Source organism: Budorcas taxicolor, chromosome 11, assembly GCF_023091745.1.
Source record: "Budorcas taxicolor isolate Tak-1 chromosome 11, Takin1.1, whole genome shotgun sequence".
In the NCBI taxonomy this organism is placed as follows: Eukaryota; Metazoa; Chordata; class Mammalia; order Artiodactyla; family Bovidae; genus Budorcas; species Budorcas taxicolor.
In genome coordinates this window covers 84,491,532-84,517,117 of record NC_068920.1, presented here as the reverse complement: position 1 = coordinate 84,517,117, position 25,586 = coordinate 84,491,532, and the positions used below count along the sequence as shown (strand labels likewise).

Sequence of the window (25,586 nt, the reverse complement as noted above, 5' to 3'; positions counted from 1 at the left end):
CTTTCTTCACCAGCGAAATGAAATGTGATGTGTCAAAATTGAGTTAAATCCATAATCTCTGTGGATGTGCTTTTGACTTGCACATAAGGAAAATCATGCAGGCAAAAGTGAGGCAGCTTCACACACCATATTGACATTCAACAAGGAGAAGGTCAGAGCAGGAGCTGATGTTAGTATGCTCATCCCAAACTGCAATAAAGCTGTCTCAGCAACTGTAATCCCAGCTGCTGCTCCCCACTTTTGGTAAGAAATGCACCATTCAGACCTTCAGCTCCTTTGCTATGAAAATACCATGATTTAACGAAGGTTTAATTGTTTTTCAACCATATTGATATAATCTAGATTTCACGTTTCAAAGACAAACATAAAATTGCCATACCAGATAGGGCTTTACTTGACAAAAAGACTAAGAGATGACAGCTGAGATTTCTAATTCTGCCACATGAAAATTACTGAATAATTGCACGAATGGTGTTATTGTTCTGAAAATCATAAAGTACGTGTAGCTTTCCATTTTGTTTTCCAGTATTTTACTGGGGATGTTTTCCTTGGGGATATCACTAGTGGTTTTAAATGCTAGGAAAATGTTTTCCCTCTACCTTCTTTTTTGCCAAAGAGAGGGTAGACTATTATAGTCTATTTTCCACCAGGGAAACTTCCTTAGAAAGGGCAAAATCTATGTCCACAAATGTGCTTCCCCAGGTTAGAAAGGTTCTACCGTTTGCAGGTTTGGCAGCAAAGAAACAGTAAAGTGGGGGAAAGCAGGACCTTCTGCAGGTCCTTATTTGAGAGAGACCCTCTCCATGACAAATCATCCTGGAACAGATGCTCGTCAGTCATATTTCTGCTCCCAACTGGTGACACCAGAGCCAGGTGATATATGAACCCTTCTAAAGACAAGGAAGGAGTGAAAGAATCAGCAAGTGGGGTCCACAGTGACCTCAACAACTACAGGGCTTACATACTTTAACTCTGGCAGACCCACTCAGTGTCAAATTTTTACAGGTCAGTTCTGAAAAAACTGGGGACTTCCCTGGCAGTCCAGCGGTTAAAGACTCTGCTTCCCAATGGAGGGGGCATGGGTTTGATCCCTGGTCAGGGAACTAAGATTCCACATGTCTTGGAATGCAGCCAAAAACTGAAGGGGGGAAAAAAAACAGAAAGAAAGAAAAAAATTCTGAGAAAATTGGAGAATTAAAAAAATTAAGAACTATTTCACAAGGATGCATTCCTATCTAACATTCAGCACAACCAATTTAAAATTTATATTGGTCTTCCGTGCATTCCTGAGGGCTTTGACAGAGCGACCTGCCAGAGGCCATTAGCACGCAGCCCTCACAAATGGAGAGGCAGCAGCATTCTGACTCACTGGGAGCCAGACCGGCATTTGCACTCACTCAAATCATTTGACAATTAACAAGCTTCTCTGGACTAGGAACTGTGGTCACTTCCCTTCAGAATAGGATCCAGGAAACGACCTGAAGGGATCATGATCTAAAGAAAGATCATGCTTTGATGTTGGGTGGGATTATGCAAATAAGAATGAGAATAGGGTGCTTTACTGCTGTCAGAGTGTGCTGCGTTTTATTTGGGAAATGAGACAAAATCTTCCTATGATCAGCCACTCCATGTGACATCCCAACCCACACTCTGCTACTGACATTTTATCTCCCACTGAACAGCCCGGCTGTTGTAACATTTTCAGGAGTCTTAATTTATGTCTTGCAGAATCTAAAATCAGATGGCAGGAACTTTAAGAAAATAATCAGTGTTGACAGGCACCTTTATACTTCAAGAAGCTGGTACACCTTAGTGCTGCTAAGAGCTGGGGGATGTTCTCTACCTTTTTCTTCCAAAATATGTCTAAAAGACAGTTAGGTTAGAGCTAGGGAGCTGTCCCAAATCATTAAATTTCTCTTCTCAGTCTAAACACTATGAAAGACCTTTCTTTCCACCCAGTATTAGCTAACAAGCGCATTCTCCTTTTGCTGTATGAGTACTCCAGCATTTAATAAATTAACTTAAATAAGAAAAATTAACTGAGATTCTTTTTTTAATTTTAATTTTTTATATACTATCACTTTATCAGAGGCTCAGTCATACATTTGATAATGTAAGAAACATCAGTTTTGTAAAACAGGTAAAATACAAGTAACCTAGCTAGCAGTATTAGTAAAATCATAAGTAAGAATTAAGCCAAGAACTCCTTTTAGGTGCGGTCCAGTATATCTGAAGCTGTCTGACTTAGTCTATTCTGTACCAATCCTTATATTTTGGGGAAATTTGGATAGGGAGATGCCGCTGGGCTTCCTGATGAAATCCTGGTGGTGCAGAATTCTTATATGTAGCCAAGAACCATGGAAAAGTAACTCAAAAGTAAGATCAGCAACGTAACGTGTGTAACTGTTGATTCTCAGAACACTAGTGAGGGAAGATATTCTAATGATGATGATTCTTACTCTATAGAAGAGAAAGAGAGGCTCAGAAAATGTAAATAACTAGTTGCAATCACTCAGCCTTAAAGAAACTGTGACTCAAAACCAAATCACATGTTCTTTCTGTTATATCACAATGCTGCTTCATAAAAGTAGTTGACTTTGGACTGGTTGATCACATGAATATTCTATGCTGAACACTTGGGGCTCTTGGGCTTACACCTGCCAAAGCTGGGATGCTAGTGTACATCCTAGCTCTGGAGTATTCACCCTGCGTCTGCCTCTTCTCAGAGTGGAGTTCTATCTACTTATTTATTGTGTGTGTGTGTGTTCAGCTGCATCTAACTCTTTGTGACCCCATGGACTGTGAGCCTGTCAGGCCCCTTTGTCCATGGGATTCTTTGAAAGGCAAGAATACTGGAGTGGGTTGCCATGCCGTTGTCCAGGGAATCTTCCTAATCCATGGATCGAACCTGAGTCTCCTGCATCTCCTGAATTGCAGGCAGGTTCTTTACTACTGAGCCACCAGGAATGCCCCCTACGTTATCTGTTATGTAGTGCTTAAGAGTGGCTGCCCAGGTGTCTCAGTGGTAAAGAATCTGCCTGACAATGCAGAAGATGCAGGTTCGATTCCTGGATCGGGAAGATCCCCTGGAGAGGGAAATGGCAACCTGCTCCGGCATTCTTGCCTAGGAAATCCCATGGGCAGAGGGGCCTGGTGGGCTACAGTCCACGAGGTTGCAAAGAGCTGGACACGACTGAGCAACTGAGCACACACGGTGCCTGAGTACAGATTCTTGAGCCAGATGATTGACTCTGCCACCCACTAATAGCTGACCCGGGCAAGTTACTTTTCCGGGCTTCCTTTTCCTGTCTAGTAAGATGGAGATGATAATGTTGCAGGAAGGGGGACCCCTTTCAGGGCCCGAAATTGGACTCTTGTCTAACACTTGGAAATGAATTGTCCGAGGAGACACATGTGCTGACAAAGCAAGAGATTTTATTGGGAAATGGCACCCTGGTAGAGAGCAGTAGGGTAAGGGAACCCAGGAGAACAGCTCTGCCACGTGGCTCGCAGTCTAGTTTCTGGGTTGTCTTTAGCCAGTCATTCTGACTCAGAATCCTTCCTGGTGGTGCACACCTTGTTCAGCCAAGATGGATGCCAGAGAGAAGGATTCTGGCAGGTGGCCGGACACGCAGTGTCTCCTTTTGACCTTTCCTGAACTCTTCCAGTTGGTGGTGGCTTATTAGTTCCGTGTTCCTTACCAGGACTTCCTGTCCTAAAACAACTCATGCAAATGGTTACTATGGTGCCAGGCCAGGGTGGGCGGCTTCAGTCAGCGTGCTTCCCCTAACAATAATAGCACCTATATCTCAGGATTGTTGTAAAGATTAAATGAGTTTATTTATGGAAAATGCTATATACAGGTTAGTATTACCCATCAGTTTGCCACATGCTTTCATGAACGCCATATAAATGCACTTATAACACACTTGTGAAAACCTCTGGTTAGATGATAAAGCAAAGACAGGCTTTGTTTTATTCCAGGAGGCCGGAAACTATGAATTGTATACTCCTTTTATACAGTACATTGCATGCAGTGGAGATTCCAGAGACATTTTAAGACTGAAGTGGATACTACCAGAACTGAAAGGGGTAGTCCTGTTCTTTCAGGCTCAAGCTCCAGAGTTTTCAAATATTTGGGCCACCTCCCCTCCACTCCCCACCTCATTTATCTCCAAGGGCAGAGCCCACGGAAAGGATGAATAATCAGTTCCCATAAAGCTTAGGCAAGACTAAAAATCAGTTCTCAGAACTGTGCAAAATTTATGTCCTTGCGCCTTAAGTTCATAGGAAATGTAGATGTATTTCCTCTACATAAAGCTCAGGAGACTATCTTTATACATTGATATTATTGGGGTGAAACCCCAACAGCTTGCAGTAGGTGTTTCCAATTTTTATTTGTTCCACACTGCTCCTAGATTGCCAGAGAAGCCTAGCTACGGGCCAACCGGGTGAGAGCCGGACGCTTCACAAGGCGACCTAGGTAGAGGAGGAGTTAAGATTGGTAAAGGCGGAAAAGCTTTCAAAAAACTACCAGGAGGCTGCCCGGAAGCAGGGGCTCTCGGGGAGGGAAGGAGGGTACTCTTCCAGCCCCGCCCCTGCAGCCCTAGGCCCCGCCCACTCCCCGCCCCGAGCCCGCCCCCTCAACTCTGACAAGTCCCTCAGCCTCCGGCTAGATCTGCGGGGCGCTTGCGCAGTTCTTAGGGTGTCCTGGCACTGCCCGAATCTGTTTAAACGTGAGGGAAAGAAGGACGCTCATATTTTCTGCACAGCGTGCAACAGCGGCTTTCCGCCGTAGAGCTGGGTTTTGCCTTTTTGGCCCTGAGAACACGGCTTTTTGTTCCCTTACGTGGCTTAAGAGGGCATGTTTTAAGTTAGGCGGTTCTCGGGCAGCCCGCCTTTTGACGCAGGGTCCTTAGGCTGAGACTTGGGCCCACACCCGGGAAGGCGGGGTCCTTCTCTGGGGCAGTCGCGCGGGCAGTGGCTGCGGGAAGTCCACACGGGGCGTCATGTATTATAAGTTCAGTGGCTTCACGCAGAAGTTGGCTGGAGCATGGGCTTCCGACGCCTATAGCCCTCAGGTAAGGGTAGTGCTGCGCGGGTTCGGACAGGAGAAGTAGCGGCCCGGGTCTCATGGTGCGCCTGGCAGTCTCGGCACCCGAGCCAGGCGAGGCTTCTGCCCGCGCTCCGGTTTTCTTGGCCCCTCATCTCTTCTCACCCACTTGCTGCAGCCATGGAGCTCCTAATTCTGTAGCTGCTCCCCTGGCTAGCTGGTGTCTGGTGTGGAAGCTGTGCCTGGCACTCTAGGAGTCAAGGTGACTCCCGAGGTCGTTCCTTATGGGTCGTGGGAGTGGCTCGTGGGGCCAGAATGGGACCCGCCAGAGTCCGAAGTTTGGCCCTGCCCTTTGAGAGGAGAACCAGCCTTTCAGGCGCCTCATGCTCCATTGTCACTCTCCTGCTGCAGCCTAAAACAGTTTCATCCATTCACCAGATTTGGGAGCTGGGGTGACGGCAACAACGGAAGCCATAAGGACAGGAGGGGCTGTGTGATCAGAATTAGGAGACTTAATAAGTTAATTCAAATGTTTGGGTGAGTCTTCCTAGTTAACGTGCAAAGAGCTGACATTTCCCCAGCTATAAAGTGGTTGAGGGTTGCTTTTGAATGGTTTGGAAAGTATTGCGAGATCGCTCAGATTTTGCCTGAGCGAATTGAAGGATCAGTCTCCAGCTTGTAGTGTAGAGGTGAAGGGCTTTTAGAGTCCCAGAGTCTTAATTTAGGCTCAGATCTTGGTTTAGCTGCTTTCATTATTGTGAGCTCGGTTTTCTCTAGAGCAGCTGTAATACAGATTAAATGAAGTGTGTGTCAGGTGACTAGCACTCGTTGGCAGGTTGCTGTTACTGGATAAGCTGTTCTCTGGAAACTAGGTCTGACCTTTTCATTCCTCATCCTCAGAGTAGGTAGGAAAGGGTTGATGAGATATGCAGTTGGAGAACTGGATAGAATAGTAAGGGCCCCAGGTGGGATGTAAAGAATGCTCCATTGTTAACCTCCTCCTCATTCTGTGAAACACTGCAACTGCTCAAGGGGGAGATGTTTAAGAATGATTTCAGTGTAAGAATAGATATGCTGTTAATGGGGCTTCCCTGGTGGCTCAGACCTAAAGAATCTGTCTGCAGTGTAGGAGGCCCTGGTTGGATCCCTGGGTCAGGAAGATCCCCTAGAGAACGAAATGGCAACCCGCTCCAGTATTCTTGCCTGGAAAATTCCATAGACAGAGGAGCCAGGCGGCCTGCAGTCCGTGCAGTGCAAGAGTCGGACACCAATTAGCGACTAAACCACCACAGGATAAGGAGGGCAAGAAAAAGGGCAAGTTTCTTTGGGGTGTGGGGTTGGGGAGTAAGGGTCCAGATTGAGCTCATGGTAATATGTCTTGTCTGGTTGCAGCTGGGTTTATGATTATGAAGTTTAATAGATCTAGGTGTCTTCAGCCCATAGGTGGTAGTAGAAGCTGTGGTGGGAGAAGATCATCCAGGGACCACATTGGGAAAGAACGATGGAGTTTTGATCAGATTGCAGAAACATGAAAGGAGAGTTCAGTTCAGTTCAGTCGCTCAGTCGTGTCCGACTCTTTGCGACCCCATGAATCGCAGCACACCAGGCCTCCCTGTCCATCACCAACTCCCGGAGTTCACTCAGACTCAACGTCCATCGAGTCAGTGATGCCATCCAGCCATCTCATCCTCTGTCGTCCCCTTTTCCTCCTGCCCCCAATCCCTCCCAGCATCAGAGTCTTTTCCAATGAGTCAACTCTTCGCATGAGGTGGCCAAAGTATTGGAGTTTCAGCTTTAGCATCAGTCCTTCCAAAGAACACCCAGGACTGATCTCCTTTAGAATGGACTGGTTGGATCTCCTTGCAGTCCAAGGGACTCTCAAGAGAAAGGAGAGTGGAGGAGGAAAATTTATCAAAAAAACAATTGAGGATTAGAAGGAATTGACAACAGTGACTAGCTTTGCAGATTATAAGAAATAACCATTTCTATTCATATTGGCTTCTGCTGTAAAGCAAATACTCTTCTACTATAGAGATGTGTATTTTTCAGCACATGGATCTTAAAATGTTACAATTTGAGTTTTGACAAACACACTGTGTAACCCACACTTACAAACTATGTAACATTATATCACTCCTAGAAAGTTCCTTTTTGTTCTTGCCCTGTCGGTCCTTGTCCATCTTCCTATTCTTTTTTATATCACTAGATATAGATAGTTTTGCCTGTTTTTGAATTTCATATAAATGGAACCACACAGTACTGTTTTGTATAAGCCTCTTATCAGTATTTTTGAGGTTCATTCATGTTATGTGTATTCCTTTTATTGCAGTACAGAATTTCATTATATGAAATATCACAGTTGATCTTTTCCATTGGTTGTAGAATTTCTTTTAATAGAGTTTTAGCATAATTTAGATTTTTGTTGTTGTTTTTTAGCCGCTAAGTCGTGTCTGACTCTTTGCGACCTCATGAACTGCAGCACACCAGGCTTCTCTGTCCTTTACTGTCTCTCAGAGTTTGCTTAAACCCATGTCCCTTGAGTTATGCCATCCAACCATCTCATCCTCTCGCCCTCTTCTCCTGCTCTCAGGAGAAGAATATTCAGGGTTGGTTTCCTTTAGGATTGACAGGTTTGATTTCCTTGCTGTCTGCAGGACTCTCTTACTTAGTAAGAAAAAGTGAAATTTTAAACAAAAACTGACAATCCTGAAATTAAATTAGCACTTTGAGCAGATATTACCCCAAGATGCATTTGGTACAGATAAGGACTTCAGAGTTCTAGCATTACTTGAATTGGTGTTTCTCTTGAGAATTTGAACTTCTTAGTTACTTAAGGATTTAAGTTATGTTGAAAGAAACAATATTGTCCAGGTTTTATATGAATTGTAGACTTCAGAGTGATTGTTACTGATATCCCCAAACCAAGTATTTTGACTTTGGTTATTAGTAGTTCAGTTTTTTCTTTCTTGGAAACACTTAAGGTGTGAAATTTTGTAAATGTAAAATGTTGATGTTTGTAATTTTCAGTATTATGTAAAGTGAATACTCTAATATGCATTGAGTAACCTAATAATGGAAAAGCTAGTTCTCTAACAAAAGTACAGGTAGATTCATAAGTCAACCTGATGGCAAGTGATTGGGAGGGTATTTTCCAGTGGTTGAGTGAAAAGCATTTTCCCTACTTCTCTGTGTCCTGTGTCAAAAATAGAGGCCAAGAAGCGTTTGGAAAGATATGCTTTCAACATCATAAGTCATTAGGGAAATAAAAATCAAAACCACAAGGAGATACCTCTTCATACCTGCTTTAAAAGACAAAAGACAGCAGAATGTGAGCATGTGAAGAAACTGGAACCCTACGACACTGTGGTGGGGATGTACAATCTTACAGCCTCTTTGGAATACAGTTTGCTATTTTCTAAAGCAGTGAAGCATAGTTTTACCATATGATCCAGCAGTTCTTCTTGTTAAGATGGTAGGATATTCTAGGTTAAGGGAATTGCGAGAATGAAGGGGAAGACTGGGGCTGCAAGGGAATCATTGGGTAGGTCACTTTGGCTGTGCTGGATGGAGGTAGAACATGATGGAAGGACTTTTGTGAGACATAAATAGGAATTTACAAAGCAACTGGATGCGGAAAGTTGTGGTCCAGTCTTGTCCAGAGGTTGAAACAAGGGCATGCGTCTTCCCTTTAGTTTCATGACAGGTTGATGATGACGGTGTGTGTATCATCATCGGAACTGTGTTTGAAAAGATACTCTGACTGGGAGAGGCCAGTGCCAGGGACGCCTTGAGTTCGGGGTCTTCTCAGTAAGAGGAGAGGGAGAATCAGAGGTCTGGAGGGTGAGTACTTAGCACCTGCTGAAGGAGATTTCGGAAATGAGGAAGGAGGACTTCAGGATGACTGGGTAATGGAAGAATGGCGGTGCTTTCCACAGAAACAGGGATGTTTCTGTGAGAAACAGCTGGGTGGATTTTGAACGCTCTTGAGTGTGAAGTACCCAGGAAATATTGGTGGTGATACCTAGCTGGCAGTTAGGAATGAAGGACTCGATCACTGCGGGTTGCAACTTGTTTGTGGTCCTAAATCAGAATGAAAGCACTCCTAAGTTTCTGTCATTTAAAAACTAAAACATTTTTGGAATACTTCTCTTATTTCTCCACCCTCTTCCTCCTCCTCAAACCTAAAAGATAAAAGAAAGGGAAAACTTCGGGCCAGCCAGTTTTGAGGTGAAAAAAGTCATACTTTTAAAAGCAAAACTTTGGAGCAGCTAAAGTACACTAGGAAGAACTCAGCTCTGGAACGTGGGTAACAGGTGAGTGGCTCTTCATCAGCCTTAGAGGCAGTGGTTGCGGAAGTAGCTCAGAGACTTGACACTGCGATTTCTGCTTGGTCTCCAGTCCGCTTATTTTAAGAACAGCTTTCAGTTGTTTGCTTGTTGCTCGGGATGTGTGGGAGGCTCTACCATCAAGTGCTGGTTTTCATGACTTTGGTTCTGAAACCTGCAAGTCTACACAGCATTGAAACGGTAGGCTTCCTCAGTTTATTAGTACACTCAGCAAATATTTACTAAATGTGCTCTGTGCCAGTTGCTTTTCTAAGTCTTGGGAAGTAAGAAAAGTGAACAGACTATGCCTAAATCCTGCCCTCGTGGGGCTTCCATTGTGGTAGGGAGGGAGAGAGTATGTTAGATGGTCATAGTGCTATGGAGAAAAATAAGGCAGGGAAGGGGAGAGATGGCTAGTAGTGTATGGAGCGGGACATGCAGTGTTTAAAAACGGTGGTGAGGGGAGGTCTCACTGAGAAGGTGACATGAGCTGAGGGTGCGTGCCATGTAAACACCTGGAGAGGGCATTCTAGGCAGAGGGAACATGCCTGGGGCTTGGGAGGCGTAAAGGGCTCTTCCAGAATTCTGGGGAGGAGAACGAGGATGCTGTAAAGTGGGGGCTGGTGAGGGGTGCGTCTCGTGGGGTTCTGAACGTCCTTTGAAGTACATTGAGCTTTGCTCAGGGGGATTGGAGGCCTTTGGGAGGGTTTGAGTTAGGTAGTGACAGCCTCTGTTTTAACACAATTACTGATTGCCGTGTTAAGAGTAGACTGCAAGGCAGGAAAGATGGAATGGAAGCAGGGTGAGCACTTAGGAGGCTGTTGTAAAGATCTAGGAGTTTGGACCAGGATGTGGATTGGTGAAGATAGGTGACAAGTGGTCAGATTCTAAATATAATTTGAGTGCAGAACCAAAAGTATTTTCAAACGTGTGAGTGAATGGTATGAACAATTTCAAGGTTTTTGGCCCATGTACCTGGAAGGATGGCATTGTCATTTATTGAGATGAGGAGGGGCATATTTGAGGCTCATAATTATAGGCTGGGGCAGCCATAGCTCTGGAAGAGACATAGGTGAAGGGATTTGCTCTAGATCCCTTCCTGTAAATGCAGCTTCCTGGTCTGCTCTTGAGAACCCTAGTGCTAGTCTTACCTAGCTGCCTTGAAACACTGGACACATGACTGCCCTTCAGTTGTTGGGGGGTTTAATGATGGGTAGCCGAAGATGGAGAAGCGCTATACAGTCAACAAAAACAAGACCGGGAGCTGACTGTGGCTCAGATCATGAACTCCTTATTACCAAATTCAGACTCAAATTGAAGAAAGTAGGGAAAACCGCTAGGCCATTCAGGTATGACCTCAATCAAATCCCTTATGATTATACAGTGGAAGTGAGTAATAGATTTAAGGGTCTAGATCTTGATAGATAGAGTGCCTGATGAACTATGGAATGAGGTTCGTGACATTGTACAGGAGACAGGGATCAAGACCATCCCCATGGAAAAGAAATGCAAAAAAAGCAAAATGGCTGTCTGGGGAGGCCTTACAAATAGCTGTGACAAGAAGAGAGGCGAAAAGCAAAGGAGAAAAGGAAAGATAAAAGCATCTGAATGCAGAGTTCCAAAGAATAGCAAGAAGAGATAAGAAAGCCTTCTTCAGCGATCAGTGCAAAGAAATAGAGGAAAACAACAGATTGGGAAAGACTAGAGATCTCTTCAAGAAAATTAGAGATACCAAGGGAACATTTCATGCAAAGATGGGCTCGATAAAGGACAGAAATGGTCCAGACCTAACAGACGCAGAAGATATTAAGAAGAGGTGGCAAGAATACACAGAGGAACTGTACAAAAAAGATCTTCACGACCCAGATAATCATGATGGTGTGATCACTAATCTAGAGCCAGACATCTTGGAATGTGAAGTCAAGTGGGCCTTGGAAAGCATCACTACGAACAAAGCTAGTGGAGGTGATGGCATTCCAGTTGAGCTATTTCAAATCCTGAAAGGTGATGCTGTGAAAGTGCTGCCCTCAATATGCCAGCAAGTTTGGAAAACTCAGCAGTGGCCACAGGACTGGAAAAGGTCAGTTTTCATTCCAATTCCAAAGAAAGGCAATGCCAAAGAATGCTCAACCTACAGCACAATTGCACTCATCTCACATGCTAGTAAAGTAATGCTCAAAATTCTCCAAGCCAGACTTCAGCAATACGTGAACCGTGAACTCCCTGATGTTCAAGCTGGTTTTTGAAAAGGCAGAGGAACCAGAGATCAAATTGCCAACATTTGCTGGATCATGGAAAAAGCAAGAGAGTTCCAGAAAAACATCTATTTCTGCTTTATTGACTATGCCAAAGCCTAGGACTGTGTGGATGACAATAAACTGTGGAAAATTCTGAAAGAGATGGGAATACCAGACCTGCCTCTTGAGAAATCTGTACACAGTTCAGGAAGCAACAGTTAGAACTGGACATGGAACAACAGACTGGTTCCAAATAGGAAAAGGAGTACGTCAAGGCTGTATATTGTCACCCTGTTTATTTAACTTCTATGCAGAGTACATCATGAGAAACGCTGGACTGGAAGAAACAAGCTGGAATCAAGATTGCCGGGAGAAATATCAATAACCTTAGATATGCAGATGACACCACCCTTATGGCAGAAAGTGAAGAGGAACTAAAGAGCCTCTTGATGAAAGTGAAAGAGGAGAGTGAAAAAGTTGGCTTAAAGCTCAACGTCCAGAAAACGAAGATCATGGCATCTGGTCCCATCGCTTCATGGGAAATAGATGTGGAAACAGTAGAAACAGTGTCAGACTTTATTTTTTTGGGCTCCAAAATCACTGCAGATGGTGACTGCAGCCATGAAATTAAAAGACGCTTACTCCTTGGAAGAAAAGTTATGACCAACCTAGATAGTATATTCAAAAGCAGAGACATTACTTTGCCGACTGAGGTCCGTCTAGTCAAGGCTATGGTTTTTCCTGTGGTCATGTATGGATGTGAGAGTTGGACTGTGAAGAAGCCTGAGCACTGAAGAATTGATGCGTTTGAACTGTGGTGTTGGAGAAGACTCTTGAGGGTCCCTTGGACTGCAAGGAGATCCAACCAGTCCATTCTGAAGGAGATCAGCCCTGGGATTTCTTTGGAAGGAATGATGCTGAAGCTGAAGCTCCAGTACTTTGGACACTTCATGTGAGGGGTTGACTCATTGGAAAAGACTCTGATGCTGGGAGAGATTAGGGACAGGAGGAGAAGGGGACGACCCAGGATGAGATGGCTGGATGGCATCATGGACTCGATGGATGTGAGTCTGAGTGAACTCCGGGAGTTGGTGATGGACAGGGAAGCCTGGCGTGCTGCGATTCATGGGGTCACAAAGAGTCGGACACGACTGAGCGACTGAACTGAACTGAACTGAACTGAGGGTGAAGTACTTACCACCATATCCATTCTTTTTACCTTTGGGGCCAAGACAGCTTATTATTGATAGTATGGTTTAATAAATATGTGGATTTGAACCTCATCTAACTACAGCATTTCTGAGCTTTTAATCATCTGTTATTTGGGCTGATAATACTTAATTTATGGGGTTGATGTGAAGAGTAAATTTAGTTGTAAAGATTGTGTAAGAACCTGAAAAGACACTTATTACAAGTGAGAAAAGCAGAATGTGGGGTTTTGCACTGTGACTGTAAAGATTAAAAGCATAAGGTTATGCTTATGAAAAACAGATTGGAGGAGAATATACAGTTCACAGTAATTGATCAGATAAGATAGTGGGATTATAGGTGATTTAAATATTTAATATTCTAAACTTTTAGTATTCTAAGCTTCCCTGGTGGATCAGAGGTTAAAGTGTCTGCCTGGAATACGGGAGACCCTGGTTCGATCCCTGGGTCGGGAAGATCCCCTGGAGAAGAAAATGGCAACCCACTCCAGTACTCTTGCCTGGAGAATCCCATGGAGGGAGACGCCTGGTAGGCTACACTCCATGGGGTCTCAAAGAGTTGGACACGACTGAGCGACTTTACTTATTCTAAATTTTTACAGTGTTATAAATGGAAATACGGAATTATTTAAAACTGTTTAGGTGGTTGATATTCCTGTTTTCAGATGATCTTGTTCAAAAACTTTGCTGTAGTTTTGAATAACTTTACTGGTGAGCAGACACAAAGAAATTAGGTGTAATCCTATCTAAAAGTGCTCTCACATTAGTCCTGTCAAAACGTGAATTTAATTTCAAGCCATTTTGGAAGTTGCTTGGTATGAAGTGTTTTTAAATTTTTGCAATTCTAGGGGAAGTGATCATTAGGAGAGAACACAAAGAGTTCACAGAATGGTAAGGGAATGTCTAATCGCTCGCTTCAAGAGAGATCTTTACTGTCGCCTTGCTATCTCAGTAGTTGGAGCCCCTGTCCCTGTCTCTGACTCCTGAGTCTCTGAGTGTGTTGTGGTCCAGATGTAGGCTAACAGCAAGCCCGTTTTCTCTAAGTGTCGTTTTGGAGCAGTGGTTGACGGGGGGTAGCGTGGGCAGGTAGTACCTGAGTGCCAGCGCCACGCTTGGGTCTCTTTTTTAAATTTGCTTGTTCTGGCTGGGCTGGCTCTTCGCTGTTGCTCGGGCGTTTCTCTAGCTGCGGTGGGTGGGCTACTCTCCAGGTGGCTGTGCCGGCTTCTCACTGCGGGGGCTTCTCTCGTTGTGGAGCACAGGCTCTAGGGGGTGTGGGCCTCAGCGGCTGCGGCTCCTGGGTCTGGAGCACGGGCTTCAGTAGCTGTGGCGCGGGCTAGTTGCTCCGAGGCATGAGGGATCTTCCCAGATCAGGGATCAAACCCGTGCCTCCTGCACTGGCAGGCAGGGTCTTGACCACCGAGTCACCGGGCCACCCTAGATCTGTGTCTTTGTTATGTGTTCTCAGGCAAGTCACCCTTTCTGACCCAGTTTTCTCCTCTGTCGAAAGGGAAAGGTAACACCTTACTGAGATTGCTGTCGGGATTAAGTGGAATTATGCGTATGAAATTCTTAACATGATGCTGGGCACATAACAGGAGCTTAGAAGATATTAGCTGTTATTATTCCGTAACATTAATATCTGTAACGGCAGAGATTGTGCCTTATTCATTATGTATTTTCATTATAGAGTAAGTCCTCAGTAAAATATGTTAAATGAGTGAAAACAGGACAGAAAAAAGGCCATGAATCGTTCCCATTTATGGGATCCTGTCAGAAGAAAGAGAAGCCAAGTTTACCTTAATACCTTTCTGTTGCTCTGTTGATCCCGGTGCTTGCCTGGTGAAAGTGACACTGTGATCTCTAGGTCTCTTGTTAATTATAGATAAACTAGAATTTTTTTTTATTTGAAGAGGTTAAGAAAAGTCTGACAACTCTGTTAATTTGAGCAAAAGGTTTCCTTTTTCATCTGTGAAATGGAAGGGCTGAACTTGAATTTTGCTTTCTAACTTTAAGATTTTATTTTTCTGAGTTAGAATTTAATATGAAAGGGTTAAAAAAAGGAGTTCCTTAATGTGACCCTTAAGTTCCTTAATATCATCTGCAGGTTATTTTGGAGAATCATTTATCTGCCACTGGTATCAGGTAGAAACCCAGAGTTGCCCTTAGGTTCCTGGCAACCCACTCCAGTACTCTTGCCTAGAAAATCCCATGGACGGAGGAGCCTGGTGTCCATGGGGTCTCAAAGAGTCGGACACGACTGAGCTACTTCACTTTCACTTTCCTTTAAAAAAAAACAGTTTTCTTGAGATATAATCCACATATCATACATGTACTCATTTTAAAGTGTACAATTAAATGGTTTTAGTGTATTCACACAGAACATGCAATCATTACCATGTTAATTTTAGAGCACTTTAATCACCCCAGAAAGAAAGCTGTATCAGCCATCACCCACCTCTTCCTTAGCACCCTCCTTCCCATCCCTAAGTAATCACTAACTTACTTTCTGTAAATATCCCTATTCAGGACTTTCGTATGAATGGGATCATAAACTTTGTGACCTTTTGTGACTGATTGCTTCTCCCCAGTGTATGTTTTTGAGGTTTATCCATATCGCAGCATGCACCAGTGCTTCATTTCTCTTCCCCTCTCAGGTTCTTTTTAGCCGTAAGACTGTGTTCTCCCTTTATCCATTCATGCGGCTGGGGGAGCGGTTGCCTCCTCGCGTCTCATTCAGCTTACGTTTATTGACTACTGCTGTGTACCAGACGCCACCTTAGGCGCGCACTGCTTCACGCGGTCCACTCTGCATTTGCCATCAACACGTCACACATGAGAACACTGAGGTTTCCTGTTTTATTTCTCTCTCTCTATGTGTGTGTGTGTATTTAAAGATTTATTTATTTATTTTTGGCTACGCTGGGCCTTTCTTGCTGTGTGGGCTTTCTCTAGTGTTGCAGCGAGTGGGCTCATTGCGACGGCTTCTCTCGTGGAGCGCAGGCTCTAGGCACACGGCTTTAGTAGTTGTGTCTCTGGGGCCCTAGGGCAGGCTCAGCGGTTGTGGTGCGCCGGCTTAGTTGCTCCATGGCGTGTGAAATCGTCCCAGGCCAGGGATCGAACCCGTGCCCCTTGTGTTGCAAGGCAGTTTCTTAACCACTGGATCACCAGGGAAGCCCCGAGATATGTTTTGTAACTTAGGGATTTAATGCCAGAAAGTTCAGTTACTCTAATTGTTTTGTTTCCTGGTCCTGAAAGATAGCTCTCTTCCCATTACAAGCTCTTGCAAATGGAGATATTTCTTTACTATGTGTCTGCAAAGTTTCTGAAGTCCACTTCAGGGATTGAGATATTGGTACACCTACTCACTCAGAGGAGAAAAGGAACAGCGAGGTTTCTTTTGAAATTTAACTCAAAGTTCATACAGATTGTAGCTGTTTTACTGGTTGGATGAGAAGACAGACACGGTGGGTATATCTGGATGCCCAGATTGGGCCTTCATTGTGGTTTGGTTCCCTACCATCCCCCTCCTCCACCTTCACAGACAAGAGAGTTCTTGACTGTATTTGCTCTGGGAAAGCGGGCCAGAGTGTTCTGTTCAAAGTTTAAGGACTTTAAATGCTATATGACATGGAGATGGAGATACTTTCCTTCTCTCTGTGTGGTGGAATCACTGTCTGCCCTGCTCCAGACAGCCTGTTCCTGGAAAGGTTTGTTCACAGGCCCAGATACACTTTAAACTTGACCAATTTCCTTTTTTCCTACAGGGATTAAGACCTGTTGTTTCCACAGAAGCACCGCCTATTATATTTGCCACACCAACTAAACTGAGTTCCAGTTCTATTGCATATGATTATGCTGGGAAAAACACAGTTCCAGAGCTGCAGAAGTTTTTCCAGGTCAGAGAAGACACTCTTAAGAACAGTGAAGGCTGTGAAAGGAATAGTTTAAGCTTAAAACACCCTTTGAAACTGAGTCTTAGCCTAATTTGTTACTCACTCGCCTGTTTTTCCTTAAATGAAATTCTCTGTATTTTAGTTTGAGCCATTAACTGGTAGAGCTTCGTGTAGAAAGAAACTGATAAAAGAAGGGAGGATGAGCAATTTCCTGCTCAGTATTTACGGGTGTACAGATTTTTAAACGGCATGTGTAGCTGTTGGTCACCCACCGGATGGAGGGAGCAACAGTATGTGTAACGCATGGCAGCGTTGTGGATTCCCGGCATGTGTAACGCATGGCAGCGTTGTGGATTCCCGGCATGCCTTTGGCTTGGTGACACTTGCCGTGACTTTGGGCAGTGTTTTCTCTTTATTGTTTTTTGCTTGCTTGACACTAAAATTCACCAAACTGTTGGTAGAAGTGGAGAAGTCTCTCTTGGGTTTGCTGATTAGCCAAGAGAAGCCAGGATTGGATTTTAAAATATTATTAATCTTAATCTACATACAGATAATGGAGAGGTCAGTGACTCGACTGTATTTCAGGCATTGTGGGAGTGGCAGTAGCTGTTACTCTGTCTCTGGAAGGTAGCTTCCTCTTCCTCAAAAATACATCCAGATTTAGGACCAGCTTGAGAACTTTTGTTCAGTTTATTCTTTTTTTTTATCTGAGAAGTAAGACTTGGGCATTTGGGGTCTTGAGTTGGGGTGGGGAGGGATTTTTGCGACTGTGCAAAACAGTGGATTAAATATTTTATGGGGTTTTGTTGTTGAATAGGGGTTTAGCAGTTTTACAGAAGGAGGGCAGTTGAAAACAAAATGGCCTTGAACCGACTAATTGACCTGGTGTGCTCACACTGCATCCACTAATGATCAGAAGTCAGATTACATGTAAGCATCTCTTACGCTTACAAGACTTTAATTAGCTGCTGATTACCTTTGCCTTAAAAAAAAGTCACCAGTGCCCCTTTTGTAATTAAGCAGTATGTGATAAATTCCTTAGAAATTTGGAATTTGCTGAATGCATATTTCTGAGACTGCATTTTGGAGAATGATTTTTGTCTTACAGACTTCAGCTGCATTTGTAAGAAAATATACCGAGTGTTTCAGTTCACATTCTAGTAGATTTGGGCTTTTTCCACTGGAGCGGGTTGGTGGGTTAATTATGAAGTAGAGGCCTTTGTTCTATGCTAGCCTAAATTGTGAGAATCTTTTGCTTATCAACTATGTCCTTGGTAATTCTCTCTCTCTAGAAATCGGACGGTGTGCCCATCCACCTGAAACGAGGCCTGCCTGACCAAATGCTTTACCGGACCACCATGGCGCTGACACTGGGGGGGACCGTCTACTGCCTGATCGCCCTCTACATGGCGTCCCAGCCCAGAAACAAATGAGTTAGGCTGCAGAGGACTGGTTTGCTTGTTGGCATAAATCCTTTGAATTTTCATTTTTCATTATTTCTGTAATTTTTTTTGTTTTTTACTTGAATGTCCCACTTTACATTCTTAAAGAAAAGCAGAAAGATATTAAGACAATATTTTGGTTTGTTACGAAAATGCACATGGCCTGCCAGAGCTCATTCAGCAGTTAAAACTATTGTTTAAAGAAATGATGTTGCTCTCTGCATTTGGGCTCCTAATTTCCCTGGAGCTTCTGAATGGAGGTCGCACACAGGCTCATTAGCGGCCATCTGTGCTGAGGTCCTTGGGGACTTATGGTGGCATATTGAACATGGGGTGGGGCAGCCTTTCTGGATTAGGATGTGACTGAGGAAGGAAGATAGAAGCTCAGGCCAGGGACATGAAAATGTTAGCCACCTTGGGGATTTTTCTGTCTTGCAGTTCAGTGTTAATAGAAATTATTTGCAGCCTGCCTCCGTTCGTCGGGCAGTTTGTGTCAAAGGATTATTTGCGTCGTCTCAGAGCTTCAGGGGAATTTCATGTGTAGTTGTTACGTATTTATTCCACCATGGGAACAGAGAAGACCCGTTTAGTGTTGCCCTTTAGACCAGCGTCTGTTTCATTAATACAGCTGTGACACAGATTCTCCTTTACCTTTTAAAAATGTTATGACTTTGAATTATGATTTATTTTAATTGTGGAATAAATACACGAATGAAAAAATCTCAAGTTTGAAGTCCTTTTAAATAAGTTTTCAAAGTACTTTCAGAAAAACATCAGAGGCATCTTATACCCGAGTCTAATTTCTTTCTTTTTAATTAGACACCAGATAATCTTTTCAGAATGGTTCCTCAAAGTCAAGTAACAGGAGGCAAACGGCACACTGTTGATTACCATATGGTTCCTTATAAGAAGCTGCCTGACTGTTCTGAAATGTGCGTGTAACACACAGTTCATTTAGACAGTAATTTCCTGTGCTGTCACAATTGGTAGACTTCACATGCTCTCTATTAATGCTGGAAAAGGTCGAATTTTATTATTATAAAGTCATGGTCTGTCTTTTGCCATGGCAAAGAACAGTGACCTCTTACCAAAGACAAAATGCGGCTTATGAAAACACTCAATATTCTCACAGGCTAGGAACCTCTTATCTGCCTGTACGAGTCTAAACTTCCCTGGTGTTTCCTCGGAGTTTCTATTTTGAAATATTTCAGGCTACAGAAAGATTAAGCGTGGTACAGTATACCCCTGTCTGTACACCTCTTCACTTAGACCCACAGTTACCGGTACGTTGTCCCCTTTGCTTTTTCTTGCTCTCCCAAACACAGGCACACACATATTTGGTTTTTGCTGAATCATTTAAGATAAAGCTATGGAGTTGTAATTCGGCCATAAATACTTTAGGCAGTGTCTCCTAAGAATGGGGACATTTCGTTATCATGTCCCTTTAGTCTCCTTTTATGCAGAACAGCCCTCACTGTCCTTCATGATATTGACTACTTTGAAGAGTTCAGGGCAGTGTTTTGTACAACGTCCTTCAAGTTGACGTCCTTACTGTCTCCTCATGATTGGATTCAGGCTAAGCAGTGCTGTCAGGAATTTTTCATATATGGTGTGATGTCCTTGTATCATGTGGTGCTTGGCACCAGTGCGCCCCATTATTGGAGACTTGAAGTTGGCTAACTTAACTAGGGCTTCCCTGGAGGCTCAGACGGTAAGGAACCTGCCTGCAGTGTGGGAGACCTGGGTTCCATCCCTGGGTGGGGAAGATCCCCTGGAGGAGGGCATGGCAACCCGCTCCAGTATTCTTGCCTAGAGATTCCCCATGGACTGCAGCCTACCAGGCTCCTCTGTCCATGGGGACACAAAAAGTCTTAATTAAGATGTTACATCTACCCTTTCTCCTTTTTAATTGATAAGTAATCTGGGGGGTGATACTTGAGGCCGGGAATATCACGAGGTCAGTGGTTTTACACCCAGTGTTGGAGTTCCATGATGATTTCTTGGCTGAATCATGTATTACTAAGGTGGTTGTGAGTTATTGAGTGTCACTGTGGATGTACTTCAGTGACGAGGAGTACTCCTCTTTTAAGAGGTTTTGGTGTAATTTTCTCGTTCAGCGTAATAACCAAGTATGCCATTATGTATGCTGATGCTCAGCTTTGGCCCATATTTGGCTTTTCTGTCCCCCTGACGTGCCCCTATCAGTCTTTGAGCAGCTTCTTTCTGACACACACAGTACTGTCTGTGTTTGTCTTGTGTTGATATTTTTTTCTACCCCAGTTTCTTCTGTTTACTTTCAGTTATGTCTGTTCATATATATTGGTGCATTTTCCTTCTCTGCCTGTTTTATTTTTGCCTAACCTATGGTGGTAGGTATTATACATTCCTATTTATTACTCATAGTTTGGAAATTGTTCTCTATCTCATTTTTCTGCATTGTATTCCATTTTATGCGTGTGCTCTACTTTTAACTAGTTTCCTTTTGATGGCTATTTAGTCTTAAATGTTTTGCTTTTACAAACATTGCCTTAAATGTATAATCTTTACATGTCATTTCACACATTGCCGAATGTATTTGTAGTATAGTTTCTAAAAGTGAGACTTTTCAGGCAAAGAGAATGTGCATCTCTGACTTTGATAGCTATTTGTCACAAGAGATAGTGCTGACGTCCAGTCCTATTCAACCAGGGGTGCCTATTCCTTTTCCCTCTTGCTAGCTGTGTGCATTATCAGACTTTTTCATCTTTGCCAAATCTGGTAAGTGATAAAATTTCTTTGGTTTAAATTGTTTTTCCATTATAATTAGTGATACTGAATATCTTTCTTTAATTTAAAACTTATATTTAAAATAGTTAAGATTTTTTCATTTACAAAGGTAAGTTATATTTCCTTTTTTTGTGAACTATCTAATCATTGGCCTGCTTATATCCAGGTGCTTTGTGATAATGCTGTAAATATTACTGGTCCATCAGACTGAATTCCTCAGAAACAGACTCTGCTGAGTTTTGTCTGAGCCACACTTCTTCTGCTTGCAAGAACCGGAGATTCATTAAAATCTGCCAGGGCAGAAAGGGGGATTTTCCAGAACTAGAGTGGATCTGGGCCACAAGACCTATCTTTGGGACCGTGGTGGTTATCTTTTCTGTTATTCTCTTGGCTGTGCAGCTGTTTAACTCTGTTTCTGTGGATCAGCTTTATCTCTGTTTCTTGTTGCACGTGGTAGGAAATGGTTGTCTAGCCCCAAATTCAGATGTCCCCCACTCGACCAGTCCACTGTTTGGTACCAGCCCACTGAGGGAGATGCGGTGAAGGAGCTCAGGGTGGCCTGTTTGTGAGTCTTAACTGAAGGCTCTGAGCCTTTCACTGTGTTCTCAGGATTATTCCTTTTGAGCCCAGTGCTTTGAACTCTGGCCAGTTTGTACTGTTTACTCAGAGGGGGACCATCCTCCTTGTCCTTGTTGTCTGGATGAGATGCTTTTGGCAGAGGGACAGTCACTCCTGACTTCTTCCAGGCTGTGTGGTTAGTGTTCGCAACAGGGGTCTGAACTCGCGTAGCCCTGGGGGTAGGAAGATGCCATGGGGTACCCAGGCAAGGATAGTTCTAAGGGAATCACCGTTTTAGGTCAACTTCCATATACTTTTAAAGTTGCACGCCTAGCATAAGAGGACCCTTATAATCGTTTCCATTCTGCAAAAGGGAAGCAAACTATTACCCATTCTGGACAGGACCATGGTGTATTGCCCTGCTCTCTGGGGTGCCATGGAGTGAGTGAGTGAGTCACTCAGTCATGTCTGACTCTTTGTGACCCCATGGATTATACAGTCCATGGAATTCTCCAGGCCAGAATACTGGAGTGGGTAGCCTTTCCCACCTTCCCAACCCAGGCATCGACCCCAGGCCAGGTCTCCTGTACTGCAGGTGGATTCTTTCCCAGCTGAGCCATAAGGGAAACCCAGGAATACTGGAGAGGGTGACCTTCCCGACCCAGGAATTGAACTGGGGTTTCCTGCATTGCAGGTGGATTCTGTATCAACTGAGCCAGCAGGGAAGCCCCAGGGTGCCGTGGAGATAATTCTAAATATAAATGTTGAGAATATGAGTCTAATATGAGACTATGAGTCTAATGTTGAGAATATGAGTCCTTTGTAAAGGAGCAAATCCTTTTACAGGTTACAAGTTTACCAAGTCTGTTTTTAACAAAATTGAAGGAGGAACCAATTGAGTTGTTGGTTGGTCATTAAAAATAATTTTGATAATAGAATCACTGCATGACTTTGGTGTATCACTCAGGAGTTCATGGAATTCAGAGATGTTGCTATTGCCAAACTTCCATCACCATCTGTTTGTGAGAACAAGGTTTCTCAGGGCTTAATATATGTAAAAATGAAAAACAGGAAATTTAATATTTTATAGGGAATTATAAGTATAGTCAATAAGAGGCTTTCAAGCCTGAAAATATGTTACATTAGGCTTCCCAGGTGGCACCTAGTGGTAAAGAACCTGCCTGCCAGTGCAGGAGACATAAGAGAAGCGGGTTCAATCCCTGGGTTGGGAAACTCCTCTGGAGGAGGGCAGGGCAGAATTCCATGCCTGGAATTCCTGCCTCCAGCATCCAGACCATGGGGTTGTGAAGAGTTGGACACAACCAAAGCAACTTAGCATAGCACAGGCTAAAATTTAGGGGTAGAATTCTAGATGGAGTAGAGTGATGGAGCTGCAGACTCGAGAAATTTCTGACCTAAATAGGCATTTGTGTTTTGTTTTTAAGCATTATGTATTTAGTATTTTGGGCTGTGCTCGGTCTTCATTGCTGCGTGTGGGTCTTCATTGCTGCGTGTGGGTCTTCACTGCTGTGTGTGGGTCTTCATTGCTTTCTCCAGCTGCCGTGAGCGGGCTTCTCGTCGCCACAGCTTCTCTTGTTGCAGAGCACGGCCTCCAGGGATCGAGGGCTTCAGTAGTTGTGGTGGCATGGGGGCTCAGTTGCCCTGTGGCATGGGGTCGCTTCCTGGACCAGGGATCAAACCGGTGTCCCTTGCATGGCAAGGCAGATTCTTAACCGCTGGACCACCAGAGAAGCCCGACATTGGTATTTTTAACTGAGTGAAGGTAGGTGTCTGATTGCGTTGGTATTTACAGTCCACTGGCTACATTTTAAGAGTGACTTAATAGTTTAAGCTGTTATTTAAATGCACCAGAAACTGTATTCTTTGCAACTGTTTAAAATTATAATGGAAAACTTTAGATGTTAAGCATTAAGCTTACATAATACAAAGGGGAATTCACAGATTTTCAAAATTGTTTCAGGGTAAATGAGCAGAAAAGGTTGAAGTGGCGACTTGCTGCTGCTGCCTTCAGTGACGTGCCCGTTTGTCCCTCCTCTGCTCTCTGTGTCGGCCGGGGTCCCTTTCCGGGTCCACGCGGCCTTCCCTCTCCTTCCCGGCGCCTCGTCCATGGTGACTCGCTGTGAAGCTGTCAGAGGCCTACTGAGGATGGAATTGGCTTTTGTAACACTGGCTGGCTTTCTTGGATTTATATACGTTCTCTCTCCTTCATGTGTGTGGCCCTGGGCAGGCTTCTCAGCCTTGTCAGATGTTGAGGTTTCTGATACCCAGGGCTGCTTTTGAACTTTTTTTGTGGCTGTGAACTGTGCAGAACTTTTACTTTCTGACCTGATATGCAGCAGCTAGAGGTTATCCAGGGACAGTAATGGTTGACTGCTTAGAAATTCTGATTCCTGGTTCTGTCTGGTTCCAGTGATTTAATACATTTGTTTGAGATTTTGACTGCACATATCCTGGATTGGAGCACGCACTCTTTAGCACCAAAGACTGCCTGTGTCAGGACTGAGAGGGGCCTGTCCTTAGTGCCCCTCTTGTCAGGCTCACTGGGTGTCGTCATTGGTCACCCAGAGCTGCCTCTGACCTGCGGCTGCTCATCAGGAGGTTCCACTGTGCTCTGCTCCTCCCAGGTAGTGAGTGTGCAGAAGCCAGGCACCCTGAGATGGATCCGATGCCTTTGCCTTTGCAAGCAGGTGCTGCAGTTAGATTTGGGGAAACTGATTTAAGAATTACTTTTAGGTCCTTTCAGATTCTCTCTCAGTCTCTTAGGATTGGTAAACCATGTAGTCAGGAAATTCCCTGCTAGAGTTTGGGGGAGAATGGATACATGTACCTGAAAGTGTCACAACATGGTTAATCAGCTGTCTCCCAGTACAGAATAAAAAGATTAAACAAAGAGAAATCCCCTCTTATGGAGGAATTCCACTGTTGCCCCTCAGCTGTCCTGGTCTGGGAGGATAGGTTGCCCCGGCTGGGTGCAGCTGGGAAAGCCTGGCTGTCGCTTCCATTCCAAGACCCAGGTTACACCTTGGTTTAGTGGGTCAGCCCCATATGTATGAGGGGGCGTCAGCTGACCCGGACCCCCATTACACGGAGAGAGACACTGGGGTGGCTCAGCCGCCTGCTGGTGGGTCATTTACACTTGCGTAAACTTGGATTGAGAATCCTGGCCTTTGCGTGGCTCCAGGGCGCGAGGGGTGCTGTGCTGCTGCAGGAGCTGTTGGGATGGCTCATGGAGACTGGCTGCTGTCTCCTCAGGGCCTGGAGTCTGACTTCTAAGGAGGCTGCTGCAAAATAGTAATGGGCAAGCAGGGTGACTGGAAAAGCATTCTTTAGATAATTTTTTTTTCCCTCCAGTTCTGTCACAACTCTCCTAGGATGTCGTGCCCTGACCTTGTCCATGGAACTCAGCTTTGTCACGGTCACAGGGCTGTACCTCATGGCCTGAGCACAGGTCCTTCACACTGTCCCACATGTACTAGCCTGATTGGAGTGCTCTGCTATTCCAAATATCGTTCCTGAGGAAGTCAGCTGAACTGCCCCAGGCTGTAGGAAATGGTGGGGTTGCCTCCAAGTCAGCAAGGAAAAGAAGCAGGAGCTTAGTGCAAAAGGGCCTTGATATGGCTGCAAACTTCAGCTGACAAAATTAGGGATCTGGGTTCTCAGAAAAGGAGAGCTGGGTAGGGTGCTGGAAAGAAGTCAGCTCAGAAATAGGAGTGTGTTCTGTGGGTACCTTGCCAGGCAGGAAGGCCATGATGTGGCTCTTCACACATTCCCGCACTCTGAAGGAGATGGGGAGATGGAGGCAGGTGGCAGGTAGGCAAGGGTGGAGTGGAGGTGCTTGGGTAGGGTGCTGCTGGCCCCAGAGTCCACTTCAGGGTGTGGCTGTACAAGGCTTGTGCAGCTCAGGACTGTGGGAAGTGCCAAGAAAGAGGCAGCTTGGTGGTGCAGCTCAGCCCAGGCCCCTCTCCTTAGGGAGGTCCTGACATGAGTTATGGAAATGTCTTTCCACTGGAGAGAGTGGGGGAAAGATGTAAGATCCTCCAGAATTGGTTAATACCTGTCAGGCTCCACGGGGCTTCCCTGATA

At 44.5% G+C, this 25,586-nt stretch overlaps 1 protein-coding gene across 1 annotated transcript; it reads left to right on the top strand.

Annotated features, from left to right (window-relative positions):
* The first annotated feature begins 4,952 nt into the window (after positions 1–4,952).
* On the top strand, positions 4,953–18,868 carry LOC128056188 (cytochrome c oxidase subunit 7A-related protein, mitochondrial). The gene is made up of 3 exons (XM_052648879.1): positions 4,953–5,081; positions 16,588–16,719; positions 18,009–18,868. The coding sequence occupies exons 1-3, from the start codon at positions 5,010–5,012 to the stop codon at positions 18,147–18,149; spliced, it is 345 nt and encodes a 114-aa protein (XP_052504839.1). The 5' UTR covers positions 4,953–5,009; the 3' UTR covers positions 18,150–18,868.
* The last annotated feature ends 6,718 nt before the right edge of the window (positions 18,869–25,586 follow it).